The 20,310-nt window shown below is 42.7% G+C and overlaps 1 protein-coding gene across 1 annotated transcript in view; it reads left to right on the plus strand.

The window, feature by feature from the left end:
- Positions 1–20,310, plus strand: part of kcnh8 (potassium voltage-gated channel, subfamily H (eag-related), member 8) — a 448,052-nt gene that overhangs the window by 309,779 nt on the left and 117,963 nt on the right. Inside the window, exons 8-9 of the mRNA XM_043690211.1 lie at positions 4,920–5,117; positions 13,138–13,337. Of these exons, the coding sequence (XP_043546146.1) occupies positions 4,920–5,117; positions 13,138–13,337 (398 nt within the window). The remainder of the gene's footprint in view (positions 1–4,919; positions 5,118–13,137; positions 13,338–20,310) is intronic.

The raw sequence follows: 20,310 nt of genomic DNA on the forward strand, positions 1-20,310 counted from the left end.
AGGTGCAAGCCGTCTCTCTTGTAGAATTTATGTTTACCACAAAATATACCCCAGTGATCCAAGAACTTAAATCCTTGCTTCCTGCACCAGTTCCCCAACCACACGTTCAAGTCCATTATCTCCCTGTTTCTGGCCACACTAGCCCGAGGAACTGGGAGCAAACCGGAGATAACCACCTTGGACGTCTTGCTTTTCAGCCTTCTTCCTAGTTCTCCGAAGTCTCGCTGTAGTATGTTCCTCCTCTTCTTCCCGACATTATTTGTGCCGACATGTACCACCACCTCTGGCTCTTCACCCTCATCCTTGAGGATTTCCTGCACTCTGTCCGCGATGTCTTTCACTCTAGCACCAGGAAAGCAACACACCATCCTTAACTCCCGTCTGCTGCCACAAAAACCCCGGTCAGTTCATTTCCTGCACTCTGTCCGCGATGTCTTTCACTCTAGCACCAGGAAAGCAACACACCATCCTTAACTCCCGTCTGCTGCCACAAAAACCCCGGTCAGTTCCTCTCACGATGGAGTCCCCTATTACCACAGCTCTGTGTGATGTCCGACTCTTCCGCTCTGCCTCTGTGGCAACGTTTGATGGACAAACTTGGCCGCCTTGCGAACTGGCAGTGTCATCAGTCTCTGCTTCCAAAAGCTTCAACTTGTTCCTGACAGGTACTTCTCCCGGGGTCTCTTGCACCTGTCTCCTCTCTGCCTGAAACATGAAGCCATCACTCTGTATCCTCCCTCAGTCATTTTTGATCTTTGCTCTATCATAGATTCATAGAAAACCTGTGGTTCAGAAAAAGGCTATTCACCCCAGTGAGTCTGCACCAACCCTCCAAACAGCATTCTACCTCGACCCAGCCTGCACTCCATCCCCATCCCCACAGACTTGCATTTATCATTCAATTCACTTCACCAGTCTTTGGACTGTGGGAGGAACCAGAGCACCTAGCAGACACCCACACAGAACACAGGGAGAACATGCAACTCCACTTAGACTCCCTCCTCATCCAAGAGTGAAATTAAACCTGAGTCCCTGGTGCTGTGAGGCACCACTGCTAACCACCATGCCACCATGCCATCCTTTGATCCTTACTTCATCACATCTGTCTTCTTTGACTCTTAGAATATTCATCATCATTCTCACTCAATGTTCACTCACCCAGGCGGCAGTTCCCATTATCTTTGATCTGTCCCGGAATCCTGGACCTCCCCTGCCCCTCAGCACCCTATGCCCTCTTTCTCTTAACCTGATCCAATTCACTGCCACATTTTTCCATTATAACTGCCTTTGTACATATTAAAAATGGAAGTCACGTGTGTAAACTTGTCAAACAGTTTTTAGAGCCTTTCCAGGGTTATGACATCAAGGTTTGTGATTGGAAAATTCCATGTCTTTTGTCATACTGCACTTGCTGGGCTTCCAGTATGAGGGGCTAGATTTTACTCTGGTGGTTTAAAGGGGTGCGTCCAGCTGCATTTTGCTGGCTCATCTTGCAGCCATTGCTGTTAGTTTGGTTTGAGGCGAGACTTCCATACCCATTGAGAGATGAAGCCCTGCCTGCAAGAGCTATGGGCCAATCAAATAGAGCTCTGATCCCAACAGCACCACTGGAAGTGCTGGTCACTGCTGGAATTGCATCTTGTCCTCACAGATTCTCATTGTAGAAACTGGGAAGTAAGTTGGTGAGGTTGACAGGGCTCAGCAAAAGGGGCAAGTGGAGCTGGGATCAGGGCCGACAGGAGACGGAAAAAATACAGAGGCATGTGGATAGGTGCTGTGAACAGCATAGTGTGAAATGATTATATAGCTGACTGTCTACTAATCTATCCATGGAGAGAAAGGAGGGGGCATTAAAATCCAGGCTGCGATGTGTTCAGTGACTGTGATTCACCAAGGCAGTGGTGACAGAATCATACCACCTCTTGGAGCCAGAACTGATAGCTTTAGCACAGGAAGAGGACAATACAGGAAGGCAGTTGTGGTCCTGAACTTTTTCATTTCCATCAGCACACCAATTCATGGTTAAATTGCAGTATGTTGAATTATTAAGCCAGCTCTTCTAATCAGTAGTGTTGCCATGGTGGTAGCAACTGTCCACTATTATAAGCACATGCTTGCTTTATCCTATCAACCGAGACTCCACGTCATGGAGAGAAGGTGTGTCACAGAGAACTGGTGAAGAGGGAGAGCGGCAAGGTCAGCTCTCTCCTGATATCACCCCCTTCAGGTCAGCAAGTTTGTAATGTTATGCTAAGTTCACTTTTTTAAAGCTCAAAGCTTTTCTAAAAATTATTTTGAATGTTTAAGATATGCATTTGTGGAGGAGGACAAGTGAAGATTCCTAGGACTTTTGGGACAGTGATGATGAAGTATTGCTGACTGGGGAGAGGACTTGAGCATTGTCAGGGTCATGGTATTTTACCAGATGACCACCCTGGTGCATTTTGATATTTGCCAGCGCTGTTTGTACATGGCGCTGGGTAAGAATTGTTTGAGCCAAGTTACTATCACCTATCCTGCTGGATCTTGGGCCTGTCTAGTGATTAGTGGTGGAGAATACACCACAGCAGAGTATCTAGAGAAGAGGCACTGTTCTAACATATCAAGAAGGTGTATTGCAGGGTAGCAATTGGTGCATCTATAGTTACGAGGACCAGGGACCATAGGCTCCCTACAAAAGCTTCAGCAGAACTCACTGTCTCCACCCAGAAATTGTGTATGACATCACCAGGTTTGGTGGACCTCAATGTAACAAAAAGATTAACTACTTCAGAACCATCCACTGATATATCAGGATGTTGCAGGCAGGCACATGAGCATTGTCAGAAGTGAGGGTGGTCAAACATTATTAGGAAGTGAAAATTAAACACTTTCAGGTGTGTGGGGGGACAATGTGCATTGGTGGGTTTGTGGTAAGGTTGGATATTGTTGCAGGTGAGAGCGGTTGGACACCTGAAGGGTGTGAGGGGTGTGAGGATGTGGGATGTTTCACCATTGTCCAGGCTATGAGAGTATGAGATATTGAGGATTGTTGGGGTATGAGGTGGTGGGGGGGGCGGGGATTGGCATAGTTTGAAGGAGCAGGTATTAAGAATTGTCAGGAGGAGAGACTGGGTGAGTGAGTGGTAAAGTCAGCATTGTCAGGGGTGTAGGGGAAAGTGAACATCAGAGTGCAGGTGGAGGGTGTTGTTTAAGTCTTCCCTAAACAACTCCAAGTGTCCGATTCACTGGAGGTTAACAGCAACTGAAAAGTAGGGTAAACTTCAAAGATCAGAATCAGATACATTTTGGGGGGAACCATTGGCATATTTTGCCCAAAAATGTAAGTTTCCAGATAAATATTATGTGCAGTATGTGTGCAAGCCAGTACTCCCTCAGGACCCCAAGCATGATAGCAGCAAACATTTCACCATCTGCTGCAGTTCCCTTGGAAAATCTGGGCCAAAGTTTCTCACAATGTATCTTTGTAAACCTGATCAAATTCAATAGGTTTAGACACAAAGCAGAGGTGGGTATGATAGAAGCTAGATCTTGCTGCACTCATTTTTATGGGTCTGCGATTAGTGCAATGCTTCACATTTTTGTGCAGAAATGTCCCGTGTTTAAATAGTACCTGAAAGATGTTCGACCTGATTGAGGCTGGGTAATTTTTCAGGCATCCCTAGTCCAATATTAGACTTGTTACATGTGTTTTTTTAGGGACCCCTCTGCAAGAACTGGACTTTATCTGTCCATGATCCTTCGGTGGTCTTTCAGTAATCACCCCCAAGCAATTTGTTTTTGCGAAGTGAGGAACCTGATAGAATATTTTCCACTTACCTGGATGAGTGCAGCTTCGAAAACGCTCAAGAAACACGACACCATCCAGGACCAAGCAGCACCCTTGATTGGTTCCTCCTTGACTACCTTTAATATTCCCTCTCTCTACTAAAGCTCAGAAGCAGCAGTGTGCACCATCTGGTAGCTACACAGCAGTAACTCTTTGGGTGGTCCCGTTTCCTCACACAGTCCAAAGATGTGCAGGTCAGGTGAATTGGCCATGTTAAATTGCCCAAAGTGTTAGGTGCATTAGTCAGAGGAGGGTGGGTTGCTCTATGGAAGGTCGGTGTGCTCTTGTTGGGCCGAAGGGCCTGTTTCGACACTGTAGGGAATCTATTCTAATCTAATCTATATCACTACTCCCTCACTGCTGCTGGGCCAAATGCTGGAACTTCCTCCCTTAAATCACTGTGAATCGTACTTACACAACATATACTGCAACAGTTCAAGATGACAGCTCACCATCGCCTTCTCATCGGTAATAAATATTGACAAGCCAGTAATGCCCTCCTCCTATAATACATTGTAAGTGCAGGTATACATTCACACATGCGACAACAGCTCCAGGCCCAATTTATGCTAATGAGTCCCAATGCTCAGTTTGTGGTATACCTTAGCCTTTTATAAGGGATCACCTTGCAGCAGCATCATTGCCTCTATGGCTGAAACTGGGTCCCAGTGGGTTTATACCCAGACAGAGAAGAGAAATAAGGCTGTGACTGGACAATTGCCACAGAGAATGCTACAGAATGGGATTGGACAGGTCTTGAAAACACGAACAAATGAGTTAGGAGCAGGATTAAGCCAATCTGCCCCTTAAGCCTGCTCAGCCATTCAATAAGACCATGGCTAATCTGCTTTCAAACATTTCCACCTACCACAGATAACCTTTCATTCCTTTGCTTAGATTTTTATTCATGGGAAATGAAATAATAATGGATAAATGAGGATGAGATAACTTTGTATCAATGATGCTCCAATTGAATGGCGGATCTGGCTCAAGGGATTAAATAGGCCATTCCTAATTCTGTGCGCCTGCATCTTTAATAGTTAAAGACATGTTCTACTGGTAATTACTTTTTTTCACTTTGTGGTTATAGGCTGGCTGCATGAATTGGGAAAACGCCTTGAAACTCCATATTATGACAATAACACACTGGGAGGTCCTGGAATCAGAAGTGCCTACATTGCTGCTCTCTACTTCACACTCAGTAGTCTGACCAGTGTCGGCTTTGGAAATGTCTCAGCCAATACCGAGGCAGAGAAGATCTTTTCTATCTGTACAATGCTGATTGGAGGTATGTTCATTTATCTTTGTGTGTCATCAGTAGAGCTCTGATGTACCTTGTCTGCATAAGATTTATTGGGTTGGAAATTCAACTTGGGAGTTAGCATTCAGCAGTGTGTGTGCATCGGTCACCTGCTGTACTCCATTGAAACCTCTGGAAGTGGATATCCTGTAGAACATTTTATGGGTGACCAATGAGGAGCTCTGGAAGTACATATACAGTTGAATCCCTCATCAGTCTCCTCACTGGTCTATCTATCATGTTATTTACTTCAAGTTATAAACTTTTGCCTCTGTGTATTCAGTTTCTTTGACAGTTTTAAAATGATTAAGGTCTTTACTCAATGTTTGAGATTTTAAAGGCATCAAGGGGTATGCTGAGAAAGCAGGATTATGGCATTGAGACAGAGATTAGCCATGATCATCCTGAATGGCAGAGCAGACTTGAAGGGCCGAGTGGCCTACGCCAGCTTCTTGTTTCTATCTTTACCTTACATCCATTCATAGTGTGTACTTATGAATTCTGTTGAAAAGAGTCATGATGCAGGTTAGTTCATTTTCCAATCTCCATTTCAGTGTTCAGTCAATACTTTATTTATTATCGATAGTAGTGCTCAGTTACAGAGTCATAATTAATAATGGAGATATCAATATCTATTGATGAAACCAAAATGTTTCCAAACCATTTAATCTTTTAGATTTTGAGTTAGGATGTAATTAAGAATTTAAGCATGTCAACTTTGTGCTGCCTCCTCACCTAAATGACTTCAGTATGAAGTTCAATGCTCTACAAGCAGCTGATTAACATGGTGCATACTCACCCTGAACAGCTAAAAACCATCCTACCAATCTCCAAGGAGAACTGCTGTCATTGCCTCAAGTACATTTAGCTGCAAGGAAAAGCACGGTGTCTTGACAATGGACCAGTGCCTCAAAGTACTATAGATATTTTTAACTGTTAATTCCAAAGCGTGGCTTTTTTTTAGAATAAAATGACTTCTACAGAAAAAGAAAAGCTTTTAGATGTAACTTCATGCTGTCTGACAAAAGTCCTGTGTGGGATCCATAGAATGTCAGGAAAATGTCAGTCAGAGAGAAATGTAACAGGAACACATCGAATTCGGATTAGGTTTATGATCACATGTACTCATGTCACAAAACAACAAGAGTGCAGCGGAAAATGTATAAAGTCGCCAACCCACAGTGTCATCCTAAGTACAAAGTACCTAGGTACAGTCTTAGATACAAAAAATAAAAGAAATAAAGAGAAAAGTTACACTGCATTACAGATATACATAGTAGCGGTTTAAGTTAGGAAAATAAGAAATAAAGCTAAACAGATAGACATTACAGTCCAACTATAAGGGCTTCTATGTGACCGGGCTGACCGGGCTCCACTGGTTTCCAAACAGTAGCCACTGATGGCCTCCGATCCCACCCTGCAACAGGTGCTGACCTCCGTCCCCACACCGCTCCGGGCTGCTGGTCTCCGACCCCACCCTGCACCAGACACTGACCTCCGATCCCACCCTGCACCAGGCGCTGACCTCTGAACCCACCCTGCACCAGGCACTGACCTCCGATCCCACCCTGCACCAGGCACTGACCTCCGATCCCACCCTGCACCGGGCGCTGGCCTACGACCCCTCTCTGCCCCAGGCTGCTGGCCTCCATCCCCAATCCGTTCCGGGCACTGACCTCCATCCCCACTCCGCCCCAGGCTGCTGGTCTCCATCTCCTCTCCTTTCCGGGCTGCTGATCTCCATCCCCACTCCGCCCCAGGCTGCTGGTTTCCGTCCCCACTCCGCCCCAGGCTGCTGGTCTCCATCCCCACTCCGCCCCAGGCTGTTGACCTCCATCCCCTCTCCACTCCGGGCTGCTGTCCTCCGAACCCACTCTGCTCCAGGTTGCTGGCTGAAGAGGAAAAAGACAGGGAGTGAAAGAGAGAGAGAGAGAAAAAGGAATGGAATGCAGAGAGCAGGCAAGCTCCAGCTGGAGTGTCCTACTTCATCACTCTATTGGATCTCATGAGGGATGCCAGGTTATATAACGTGGCACTGCAGGTATTATCAAGGGGATTGCGAGAAAAGAAGAAAGAAGCCATCCCAGTATGGGATCCAGAGAGGAAATGGGAGCATATGGTCTCCTCTGCCCATCAACATCCCTCCATCCCGGCTCCACCACCACCTTCCCCACCGCTCCATCAACATTTCCCCATCCCAGCTTCACCAACACGTCCCCCACCGCTGCATCTACATCTCCATATCCTGGCTCCACCAACGCCTCCCCCACCACTCCATCAACATTTCCCCATCCTGAGCTCCACCAACTGCTCCATCAACATCCCCCCATCTTGGCTCCAACAACACCTCCCCCACTGCTCCATCAACATCTCCCAGTACTCCGTGAACATCTTTACCCCCCACCTCTGCTCTGTCTATTCTATGTATTCCAGTCTAATTCAGTTAATCCACTCGCCCTCACATATATACCAGTGTTTCCATTCTCACTCAACCTTCCAATACTCCCCCATAGCTCCAGCTATTCAGCTAGCACAGGCACATAACTAAACAAATTGCAACAGACTTACAGAAATCTGCCCTCAAGGCATTGTAATCCATAACCATGGAGGACAATAGAGAGCTGATGAGGGATAAACAAGCCTGCTTTGACTGAGGCCTTTGGAGAAGATGGCTTTACTGACCCCATTGTACCTGCCATTGCTGAGATCATGAAGATATTTTTATCCCTGCCTTTGCCAATTCTCAATATACCACTTCACCATTATCCAGCTTTTTCACGTTAAGTGCGAGATGACAGACAATGGATCACTATTGTTTCCTCATTCCAAGCCTCTGACTTTGTATTTCTGCTTTCACATAGCCCTGAACTGTTGCAACCACACCAGATGGTGCAGCCTCTTCATGAAAGCTGAGAGGAACAACAAACGTGCTGAAAAAGCATTGTCACGATATCTGACCCTTGCAGCCACTAGATACTGGCAGTGAGGGAATGTTAGAGGGTAATACCGAGTCAGGAGCAGCACACAGGCACAAGGGGACCAGGCCAGAGAAAAAGCGAGTTCATGTGCCAGCCCACCTGCAGGCAAAGTCAAACTGTTCTGTTGCTGAAGACGCAGATGTGATGTGGTGGCTTACAGGAAAAACACTGCTAGGCAACAAGACAAAGATGCTGATTGCATTGGCAGGCCTGTTAGATAGTCTCTTGCCACTATCAAGGAACATGCTGATGCCTGGCTCCAGTTTTGTGCAAATAATTTGCAGCGTGGAAGCCAACTCCATGTGAATACTTGCCTTCCTGCCATGATAGACCATCTGACAGCCAATGTCTCAGCCTCTACTGCAGCAAAGGCAGAAGCCAGTCAACATCTTGGAGCCCCTGCTTTTGCCTCTGAACCAGCCCAGACTTCAGATGCCCATTCTGGCATCAGCCAGTTTGAAGCCAGAAATGAAAGGGCCAGAGGTGTTCAAGATCATCCTACAACACTATTCCACAGTCCCTTCCTGGGAAATTCCTCAGGTTCCCACCAGCCATATTGCAACCACTGAGTAGGGAGCACCAGGTCAGGCTGAGGCACCCACAACACAGACAACAAGGTAATGGACAGTTTGGTCCGTGGATGTTTAGAAGTTTTATTGGATATAGTTAAATAAGATTATTGTGGGGTGCTTTTTATTGATTAGCTTACTTTCAATAAAATTGAGTCATGAGGATGCTCTGATGCAGCAGATGATTTAAGAGATGCAGAATTCTACAACAGCTATGATGCAGGAATGACATCTCAGGAGAACTGTATTCCAAGTATCCAGTCACATACAGCCCATCCAGAGCAGGGGGGTGATCGTTCTTCTTCCCTTCATCTGGAGGTGGTTACTGCTTGAAAGGGCAGAGTTACGGAGCAGACTGCCACAACTTTGGAGATGAGCGCTGATGATTGTAAGGAGTGTAGGTGAGGGAAGAGGGTGACATATTTCCCTCGAAATACTATAAGGATTCCTTCAGCATTGCTGCAGTTTGCTCCACAAGAATCCTGGTTTCTGCATGTTTCGAATTGTAGGACAAATCTAAAAGCTGTATCCCCCACCTCCCGGCAGGTCCTTTACGGCGTGCCAAAGATGGTGGCTGATGTGCAGAATTAATGGGTTGTGGCTGCTCCTAATATATCAGGCATTCAGTCAGAGGACCTTCTCAGCATGATCTGACATCATCTAATGGGAATGAATGGTAGCCTTTGTGCTGAAATTATGTATGAGACCCACAGAGCCACATGTGTGCACTCACTGGCTCCCTGCACCATTGGAATCCCCATATCCTCCCAAATCCATTTACTCCCTGGTGCTTCTTTCTAGCCAGTGAGGTAGCAATGCATTTTACACAGAGCCATTGTCACCTTCCTGATGCTGTGATGTGTAGTGAACTGTGAGTTGTTGCTCAGGTTGGCTGCTTCCTCCTTGAAAGATCCACTGGCATAAAAACTCAGGGAAACATTGACAACACTGGCAATGCCATCCTTGCCTGATTGTGAGGATGCAGCATGAGTTATAGGAGGTGACCCATTTCATTACCTGCCTTGGTGAAATGTAGATGCCTCAGACGCTGGTCATTGGTGAGGTGGGATTAGAGAAGTGCTCCTTAAAGGATTCTGAGGGATACTGAGAGCCTCCCTTTTTCTCTCTTTTGCTTTGCATGCTGCTTATCCAAATCAGTGATACCCAAGAGGGCTGCAACTATTGACCCACTCTGAATTAGTCTTGACAATGTCAATTCCTTTAACGTCAACGACAGGAGCCAGCATCAGTCCTTTGAAAAATTCAAATAAATTGCAGAAATCCTCTAATAACACAAGGCACATTCATCTTTGGATGGCGCTCAACTCAGATTACATCTAGTTAGAATCAAGAGTTTCTGTTTTGGATCTCTGTAACTCAAAAGGCATATTCTTGACTTGCTCAACTTTGGATACATAAGGTAAGCCATCCCACAAGGTACTGTAGTGGAGCTGGAGTGTAAGATTTGTTTCCTTGTCTCTCCTCCCCTGCCTTATTGTTTAGACTCAATGTGTGATGCAGTTTGACATAAGGGTTGATATACTTTTGAATGACTATTCCCAGGCATAAACATCAACGCTACCTCACTTCAAGGGGAGATTCAGAATGTCTTTGTAAAGCTCTCTTGCTCTTTCCCAGAACGTAGGTGGTGAGAAAACAAGACATGACAGGGAAGATATTTATCGACCAAATGGATACAGTGTCCAGTCCATTGTATTTAATTTGTCAGGAGTTTTACCTGGATCTTGGTGCAGATTGCTTTAAGAAGGACACTAGTGTTTTTTCAATGGACCTCTCATTAATGTGGCAGAGGGATTTTGATGCAATTTCTCCAACACACTTGTGCGTTGCTGATACCCAGTCCAGGTCTCACTGGAGAGCAGGAATGTGGTGATGACAACTGCTTTGGACAGTTGAACTTGTGTTGATTTGCAGAGGTTTTTATTGTCAAAAGTATTCACTGCCATTGTTTATAGAAAGCTGGGTTAGCACAACTGAATACAACGAGATACAGTAATTAACTGTTCACTAGAAAAAATGAGGGGTGGCCTTATGAAAGTGTAAAAATCATGAGGAGCAGGAATAGGGTAAATAGCCAAGGTCCTTTTCCTCGGGTGGGGGGAGTCAAAAGCTAGAGGGCCGAGGTTTAAGGTGAGAGGGGAAAGGTGTAAAATGGATCTGATCTGTAACTTTTTCACATAGAAGGTGGTGTGTGTCTGGAACCAGCTGCCAGAGAAAGTGGTGGAAGCATCTGGGTGGATATATGGATAGTAAAGGTTTAGAGGGATACCCAGTCCCAGTCCAAATTCTGGCAAATGGGACTAGATCAGATTGGGATGTCTGGTTGGCGCAGCTGAGTTGGATTGAAGGGTCTGTTGCTGTGCTGTATGACTCCATGACTCCACAAATAAATCAAACCTAGTAGTTGGATGGCCTACCCTTTCTGTAATGCTGGTGAAGGCCCCTCATGTGGTGGAGCTTATGCATAAAGGAGAGAGTGCATTAACTGGACTCGTGAGATCCAAGAAGAAACACTGTGCATCAAAAAGTTAGAAAGCGAGATTACAGAGAGATGACTGCTGGGCGTTTAATCTGAGGGGCACCATGCCTCAGGTGAGGGAAGACGTCAAGAAGGAGAGTCCTTCATGGTAACTTCAGCCAGTTCAGGAATTGAACTCTTGCTGTTGGCATCACTTTGTATCTCAAATCAACTGTCCAGTCAACTGAGCAATAGGACGGGTTTGACATCATGATCCGCCTAAGCTGCAAGCTTCCAGCATGCACACAGCACACCTGTGCTATCTCATTTTGAGTGTCAAGGCACACAACATCGACCATATTGGAAGTAGCTAAAGGAGTTATGATCATTTTTCACATTTGGATCTTCAGCAACGCTGACACCCACAAGCAACAAAGCAAATTAATTTGTCACTAGTAAATTTTAAAAAAATTATTGTTAATGCAGAACTAAGCAAAATGAAAACTGTCACATCAGTACAGGCTAGGGATTAAAACGAAATTAGTGGCAAGTAAAATTTAGTTCTACACTAATATATTCTTCTGGTTTTGGTTAGTATATGTTAATCTCAATAACAATATGCTTTAACGCTTTATAACAAAGCATATTTCTTGCTGGATTATATTTTCTGCTTGCTGCCCAGACCTAATAATTAATTACGTCATATCATTTGTCTTGCCACTTTTTGCTCAATCCCTTTTGTTATTCTTTGTACTTCTGGTTTTTGTCACTCTTGTTTTGTGTCTGATACTTGATTTGTTTTTTGGCTTTTTTTGTCACTTTTTGCATATTTTACAATCTTTCTTACTCTGTCCTCTTGTGAATATTGCCAACATAGATAAATCTGAGACTATATTCTGCTAAATGTCTGAGGAGTGAGGGCACAAACTAAAGATCAGACCCTGTGGATTATTACCTCAAGAACATCCTCTTTTTCCAATTCTCCCGAATCAATACTGCTATCCAACTCCCTTTTTCCCTTCTCTAATTCTTGCTGAACACTTTGTATCCTTGGATATCTAGCTTCAAGTCCTCACCATTCTTTAACCACATTTCTCTTATGACAATTGTATTCCCACATGATTATTTGTGCTTTTAGCTCTCCAACCTTACTCATCACATTTGATGCAATCTGTCATTGTGTTCCTCATTATCCAGCTTCATCTGTTCCTCCATAGTATGGAACTACTTTCTTCTCTAGGTCTATGCACCACTCTCATCCATTATGCACTTTATTTATCTTTCTGCTTCTACATGCTACTATCCTTCCTCTATATATGGATTCTGGGGACACTAAAGGACTCTCATTGAAGAGGCTAAATCAGTGGAAATAGGGGTTTGGCTGCAAATAAATAATTTGCCATAAAGAATTGCTCTTTGGTTATAGCTTGTGGGACAATATAATAATATGGTTAACAGATTTATGTGGGGACTAAACACATCCAAAGTCCTTTTTTAATGACCTGATTAGTCTGTGGTAATCAAATCAATAGCATTGCAATTACATTGAAAGCTGACCACAAACTAGACAGCTTTGTAGATTCAATATGTTAGTTATTGTTACACAATAACAACATAATTACATTTGTTATGAAAGCATTTTCTGTTCTTATTTTAGATTTTACCCGATAGTGGAAAAACTCATAAAGTAATTAATATGAGAAAATAAGAGACATTTTGGTGAATTCTCTTACTAAACATTTGCAAGTTTTAACCCCAGTAAGAATTCCTAGCTGTAAGTTGGCTGTTAACTCTGATGAGCTTCTCGTTCAAAATTGTGCAGAGTTCAGTTTATCAGGATTGCAAGATCAGAAATATGAAGAACTGCGTTTAGCAGGTAGCCCACTCATCCATACACACTGGTGCTTTACAATCCTGTAAACTGACCTACTTTGCCAACATTGCTGTATGATCTATAACTATTTGTTTTTCTTTCTTCTCAGCACTGATGCATGCATTGGTATTTGGGAATGTAACTGCCATCATTCAGCGCATGTACTCCAGGTGGTCTCTGTATCACCACAGAATCAAAGATCTAAAAGATTTCATTCGAGTCCATCATTTGCCAAAGCAGCTCAAACAGCGAATGCTCGAGTATTTCCAGACAACGTGGTCAGTCAATAATGGAATTGATGCTAATGAGGTAATTGCCTTCCTAATTTACATTTGATACAATGAAATAATACTTTCATATATAACTGAAAGTCAATTAAAATGTTAAAACTATGAATATTTTAATCATAGTTGCATCTTTCTCACAGTGATTGGTTCCCGATTTTCCTTCTTGTATGTCCCATTGAATTATCTGGTAGTTCGGCTCTGGACAGGGGTTCAGAAGATTTTGCATTTGAGTACTAATAGGGGTAATTTATGGGAGTCCTGTTGAGTATCATACAGGAGGAAACAAAAGGTTTCAGAGCCCACCAATGTGAATTTCCATGGCAGTTCCTGCATATCACTTCATTACTGTATTCCCTGGTTCTTTAGGTAAACAGAGGCTGGTGATATACTTCATGTGTATCGTATTCCATGGGTTATCTCTCTCTTCCCCTTTTCATTCTTGTCATATATGGAAGAGTTTGGATTCTTGAATTGTAGAAATATATGGAGCATTGAATGAGATTCATGATCTCATTCTGTGTTTATAGATTATTTGAAATTTCATAAAACTCTGGCCCTCTCAATGAAGCATAAAACAGATGCTGGAAGTACAATATGATTGGTCAATGTTGCCCTGAGCCTCAGAGAAAGCTACAGCATATTATTTTGAAAAAATGCATCTTTTGCTGCTGTTTTGTATTAAAGTGAATTTTAGGCTTTGAATATTTATGCACAGCTTCTTTCATCTGTTCGGTGAATCCGTGCACAGCATGCTCACTTATTCTGCATAATTAGGATGATTGCTTAGAACACCCCTGTAATGAAGGGTTGTGGATTGGGATCACTTTCACTGGAAGTACAGTGGTGATATTAGACTGTTGTTCCATCTCCAGTTCTGGGATTATGATGTTATGCATTTCTTTTGCTAGATTTCCTTTTCAAGTCTATCCCTCTGAAACACAGCATCACTATAAGATTGTGGGTAGTACATGCAGTGCATTGGATAAAGTGGATTCACAATGTATGTACCTCATGTCCATACACCTTGTTTGCTTCCCTCTCCCGACCATGTTGCTGTTTCTCATAGTCTTCTTTGAAACAGCATTCCAAGTTGTATCTATGTCCTTGAATCGGGAGTGTTGACATCCCAGCTGATATTTTACTGGCGAAGTCAGATCCTAATTAGGAACCTAGTTTTATAAATCGTATTTTTATTTGTTTTCAATGAAGTGGCCTCCCACTGAAACATAAGCAGACAATGCTGCAGATTTGGTTTAACAATAAAACAGAAGTCTATTATAAAAGAAATGGAGATAAAATAGAATAATCCAACTATCTATTTATGATACAATTTCAAAAAAAAAGATTAAACATACAGTACAAGTATAATCCCATTAATCTCAAAGCATTATTGTATAGAAAAGAAACAAAACAGCTTTTGTGAAGAACCCAGAACACACCTCTGGCCCACTCCCCAAAGTACCAGCCATATAATACTCACACCAGAATCCCTGTACCTTAAGTCACTTGTGACTGATAGCTTCTTCCTGAAGCACCCATACAGCTATGTTTCACTCTACCGAACTTTAAGTAGTGTTTTCCGGACTTTGTTTATCCCATTACTTTGGGGCTGGGACTAGCACTAACCCTTCACTCCATTGTAATCTAATTCACTCTATCTACCATTCCCTTCTCTGAAACACTGTTCCAGACTCCCACCTTGTTCCAAGGACTTCACAGGACTGCCTCACAGATGCACAAAAGTGAAACTATAAATCCTCCGTTAAGGGCAGTTTCCGTAAGCAGTGAAAAATAAACAAATTCCAGGACAATCGCATCAACCATTGAGGCCGCCCATTACTTACCTTATTAGTTTCCAAACAATCTAATATCCAACAGAAATTCGTACACAAAGCTATTCACTCTTCAATTAAAATCCTACATGTAAACCTCACAGCTTATATCAAAGGAGAGAAAAAAAATCATTTAAAATAATCAAACACTTTCCTTTCTCCTCTTTCCATGAGTCTGCCCTTGACCCACTCCTTGGATCACATTTAATGGGGCTTTTGGAAGGTAGAGAGGTCAGTAAATGGGAAAGGAAGGTAAGGAATGAAATGTCTGCCACCTTCTCAACACCCTGGAATTTTATCAGTAACAGGTCAAGTGGAGGATGGCCTTCTCACCCAGAGATATATTGAGTTCTTTAAATGGCCCATTAAGGACAACTTAAGAACCTCTTCCCACTATCATTGCTTTGTTTTACAGTGGTGCAGGCTCTCCGCCATGCTGCAAGATCACTCAGTAATTCCTGCCAACTTACCCTGTCAGCCATTGGGGTAGTTCTTTCTAATTGGACACGTTGTGACTCAAAGCAAAGCCATCAGCTGCAAGTGCTGTTCCTGTGCAAACCTTCATATTCAAATAAACCCTCTCTGCACCTCACTAGGGCTTACCTCTCCCCTGTAACCCTGACCCAAATTCCCTTCTTACAAGGGTGGCTTCATGCTGCTGCTTCTAGCTTGCTGTCCTATCAGTGGTCAAGCTGCCAGGTCTCCAATTGGGATCCATGATAACTGTTCATTCACACTGACATAAACAGAGAATGAGTTGTGGGCAAAACCGCCTCCTGCTTTGGGCACACCTTCAGGGCTAGTGTCTATTGTGTCCAATAGCAGGTACTTTTAGACATAATGTCTGACAATTTCAGTAAATTGAACAACTGCATCACATTGCATGAGCTTTCCTTAATTTATTTTTGATAAGCAGAGAGTAGTGTTCAACAATGAGCAGATAAAATATTTGGTTATGTTAGGGTGAATTTATAAAGTAATTCATGATTAATGCTGAATCTGCCTCCCTGGCAACAATACAATGAGCAGTTTAAATCCTTTTTCATTTATTTCAAGCTTTCAAAACATACAACAGCAAATGCAGCAGGATTCCAATTCCAACACTAAGTGTAGTCCTACCCAGCATTTCTCCCTGCAGCATAACTAAATTTCCCCTCTAATTTCGAGTGTTATTTAAAGTGAATGGTTATAGTACAGTGCATTTCTGTCATAAGTACATTGAAAGTACGCCTACAATATAATGCCTGGGTGAATACTTGGTGACTTCTACCAATTAATATCTGTAAATTTCAACTTGCAAAATGATTCTGATTTATTATTTTAATGATATTGGTTATCTCCGCTAATAAGCACATAATTTTAATGTGTGGATCATAATTTAAATAAAAGGATTACTTCTGATGTTTAACTCCAGCAGTTTGTGGATACATGATTACTACCATCAATGTTTTGAATAAGATGGACAGCCTCAGTATTAGTTATGGTTTCAGGTGTATTAGGTAATATTCTGTTTTTGTTTTCTTTTCCGTCCCTGCACTAAGTATCATTTTCATGCTATTAGTTCAGTTTTAGTAAAGTTAGATCACATGGGATCCGGAGAGCTAACCAACTGGATATATGATTAGCTTGAAGGTAAGAGACAGAGAATTGTGCTGCTTTTTGGACTGAAGGCCTGTGACCAGTGGTGTGCTGTAAGCACTGGTGCTGGGTTCACTGCTTTTCCTTATTTATATAAATGATTTGGATGTGAACATAGGAGGTATGATTAGTAAGTTTGTAGATGACACCAAAATAGGTGCGTAGTGACAGTGAAGAAGATTATCTCAGAGTACAATGGAACCTCGATCAGATTGGCCAATGGGCCGAGGAGCGGCAGATAGAGTTTGACTTATATCAGTGTGAAGTGTTGCATTTTGCTAAGGCGAACCAGGGCAAGACTTATACACTTAATGGTAAGTTTCTGGGGAGTGTTGCTGAATAAAGAGACCAAGGAATGCAGATGCATAGTTCCTTGAAATTGGAGGTGGTGAAGAAAGCATTTGGTATGCTTGCCTTCATTGGTCAATGCATTGAGTATAGGAGTTGGGATGTCACATCGTGGCTGTACAAAACATTGGTTAAGCCCTTTTTGGAATAGTGCATACAATTCTGGTGACCCTTCTACAGGAAGGATGTTGTTAAACTTGAGAGGGTGCAGAAAAAAATGTTTATAAGGATGTCGCCAAGACTGGAAGTTTTGAGTTGTAGGAAAAGCTGAACAGGCTGGGGCTATTTTCCCTGGAATGTCAGAGGATGAGGGATAACCTTATAGAGGCTTTTAAAATCACAAGAGGCATGGAAAGGGTAAATAGCCAAGTTCTTTTTCCCAGGGTCGGGGAATCCAAAACCAAAGGGAATAGATTTAAGGTGAGAGGGAAAAGATTTAAAAAGGATCTGAGTGGTAATCTTTTCAAACAGAGGGTGATGTGTGTATGGAATGAGCTGCTAAAGGAAGTGGTGGATGCTGGTACAATTATGACATTTAAAAGTCATCTGGATGGGTGGATGAATAGAAAGGGTTTAGAGGGTTATGGGCCAAGTGCTGGTAAATGGGACTAGATTAATTTAGGATATCTGGTCAATATGGACGAGTTGGACCGAAGTGTCTGTTTCCGTGCTGTATTACTCTATGACCCTCTGACTCCATTTCTTTCCATAGTTTTTCTTTCTGTGAGAATAGATTTTTGTGTTATTAGACATGCTGTTATTATCAATCCGACCACCTAATAAATATGTAAAATATTTATAGCTGTTCACTGCATCGGAGGCTGAGTTTCAAGTTAGTAAAGAGAAGAATGGTGTTTTCACTGGAAGATTTTCAATTTCTCAAAAGAGCACATGTTTTCTTCCAAATAAAGTATTCTGGTCTCATGTTCATAATCTTAGGATACCTCATTCCACCCTCCCACAACATATGGCACAATATAGCCCAAAGCTCAGCAGCTCCAATTCTGGCAGGAGAGAAATTGGTGTCACACACGGATAATATAAATGTAATTGAAAATTTAAGGACACGTAGCTGCTTAATCACTATCTATTTCAAAAATAAGGATTACTCCAAATCTACAGAAAGGTTCGAGAATGTAACATATTATTCAGAACGTATGACTGAATAAATGACTTGAGCTTTCTTTTTGTGGCTTATGACATTATTCAGCCAGTCCCCTGTGTGTTATTCCTTGAATCATCTTTGACAGCAACAGGGAGATATAATCTTTTGAGAGGCTTCTTCACAGCTCTGTAGCGTCTGTGTGAAGAAAGTGAGAACTGCAGATGCTGGAGATCAGAGTCGAAAAGTGTGGTGCTGGAAAAGCTCAGCTGGTCAGGCAGCATCCGAGGAGCAGGGGCATCAACGTTTTGAGCATAAGCCTTTCATCAGTGTGGGGGGAAAGATAGCTGGGAGTGCGATTCATAGATGGAGGGAGAAGGTGATGGTGATAGGTCAGAAAGGAGGGTAGAGCGGATAGGTGGGAAGAAACTTGGATGGGTAGGAGAGTGCAAGAGGGTGGTACCGAGTTAGAAGTTTGGCCCTGGGATAAGGCAGGGGCAGGGGATATGAAGAAACTGGTGAAATCTACCTTGATCCCGTGTTGTTGAAGAGTCCCAAGGTGGAAAGTGAGGCGTTCTTCTTCCAGGCACTGGGAGTTTGGTGGTGGAGGAGTCCCAGGACTTGCATGTCCTTTGCGGAGTGGGAGGGGGAGTTAAAGTGTTCGGCCACAGGGTGGTGGGGCTGTTTAGTGCATGTGTCCTGGACATCTGGTGAATGAGTGAATAGGCAGAGTGTTCTGATGGAAATGATAGGTGAGGAAAGTGAGTAGGGTGGTTGAGGTAAGTAAGTTAGATGTCAGGTGGATGAAGTGGCAGACAAGTGGAGTGGTAGGTGAGTAGGGCAACAGGTGGATAAGTGGGTATGGGATTGTAGGGTCAGATGGAGTAGTCAGGTTGAAATTAGTCAGGTCGGGGGATTGCTAGGGAATTGGGGTAATCAAGATTAAAAGTAAATGTTGCTTTGGTGATGAGAGGCTTGATCAGGAGGAGTGGTCAGGTTGTCAGGGATAGTTAGACAAGAGGGTAGGGGGAGAGGTTTTTAGAACTGGGTGGGGATGGGTTTTGGAGTCTTTGTGCAGGTCCTAACACACATTTTGAGCTTTGTGCCTAGCCTTCAATGATCTCAAGACCAGGAGATCTGGACCAATAATCCAACCATTCATTTTCATCTCTTTTAATTTGTTTTTATTGCTATAAGCAGAGCACTGTCCAGTTGTAAGTTATTGGTCTTCACTCTTATTTTTGGCATTATCCCAAACCTGTTTGCTTATATCAGCCTGTCATGGTGCTTTAACATGATCCTCACTTGCACTGGATCATCGTTGCTAACACCATAAAGTCATTTTTGCTTACATAACAGAGACTGTTACTTTGAAGGTATTTCATTAGTGAAACACTTTGGAGTTTTCCTAAGATGTAATAAGGCATGGTACAAATGCTGATTTTTACTTTCTTTTCTCTCTTTTGCACAAATATATTTGCCTGTTATTGCTTATTTTATCAGTTGAAAGTGATAATAAATCTGCCTTTCATACCATCAAAGTGCACTGTCACAGGGAGATGATGGCACCCCAAAGAACATCAACGCCAAATGTGCATCACTCAAAATTAATCACTATCAGCCTGGTGAGAAAATCAAAGAGAAAATTTGAAAATAAACTGATAGGATAGCAATCAAGAGCAGTGGAGATAATCTCTCTCATTTTGAGAGGAGATTTGGCAGTTTTTAACACTTAAGCTGAAAAGATAATTGTATATTTGTGTTGCAGTTCAATAAGTACTTTTAATGCTTAGCTCATGGTTGTATCAGTTTACAAAATTCTCATCTATCTGGTTGATCTAGTTAGTCTCTGCACCATGTATGTGTATTTATGTATATCTTTAAAATTAATCTAACCAGTCTTAGGAGACACATTATGATGTGGAAGCATGTGTATTTTTGTGTCTATGAACTTGTTAAAAAGTTTTAATTGAATCTTTGAAATACGACATTAGCATTTATACCATACTGTTAATTGTATTATAGATGGAACAAAGAGAGATTCCATGGGGAGATTCTGAAATGCATTTTGTTTC

This window comes from Chiloscyllium plagiosum, chromosome 5 (genome assembly GCF_004010195.1).
Source record: "Chiloscyllium plagiosum isolate BGI_BamShark_2017 chromosome 5, ASM401019v2, whole genome shotgun sequence".
Taxonomy (NCBI): domain Eukaryota; kingdom Metazoa; phylum Chordata; class Chondrichthyes; order Orectolobiformes; family Hemiscylliidae; genus Chiloscyllium; species Chiloscyllium plagiosum.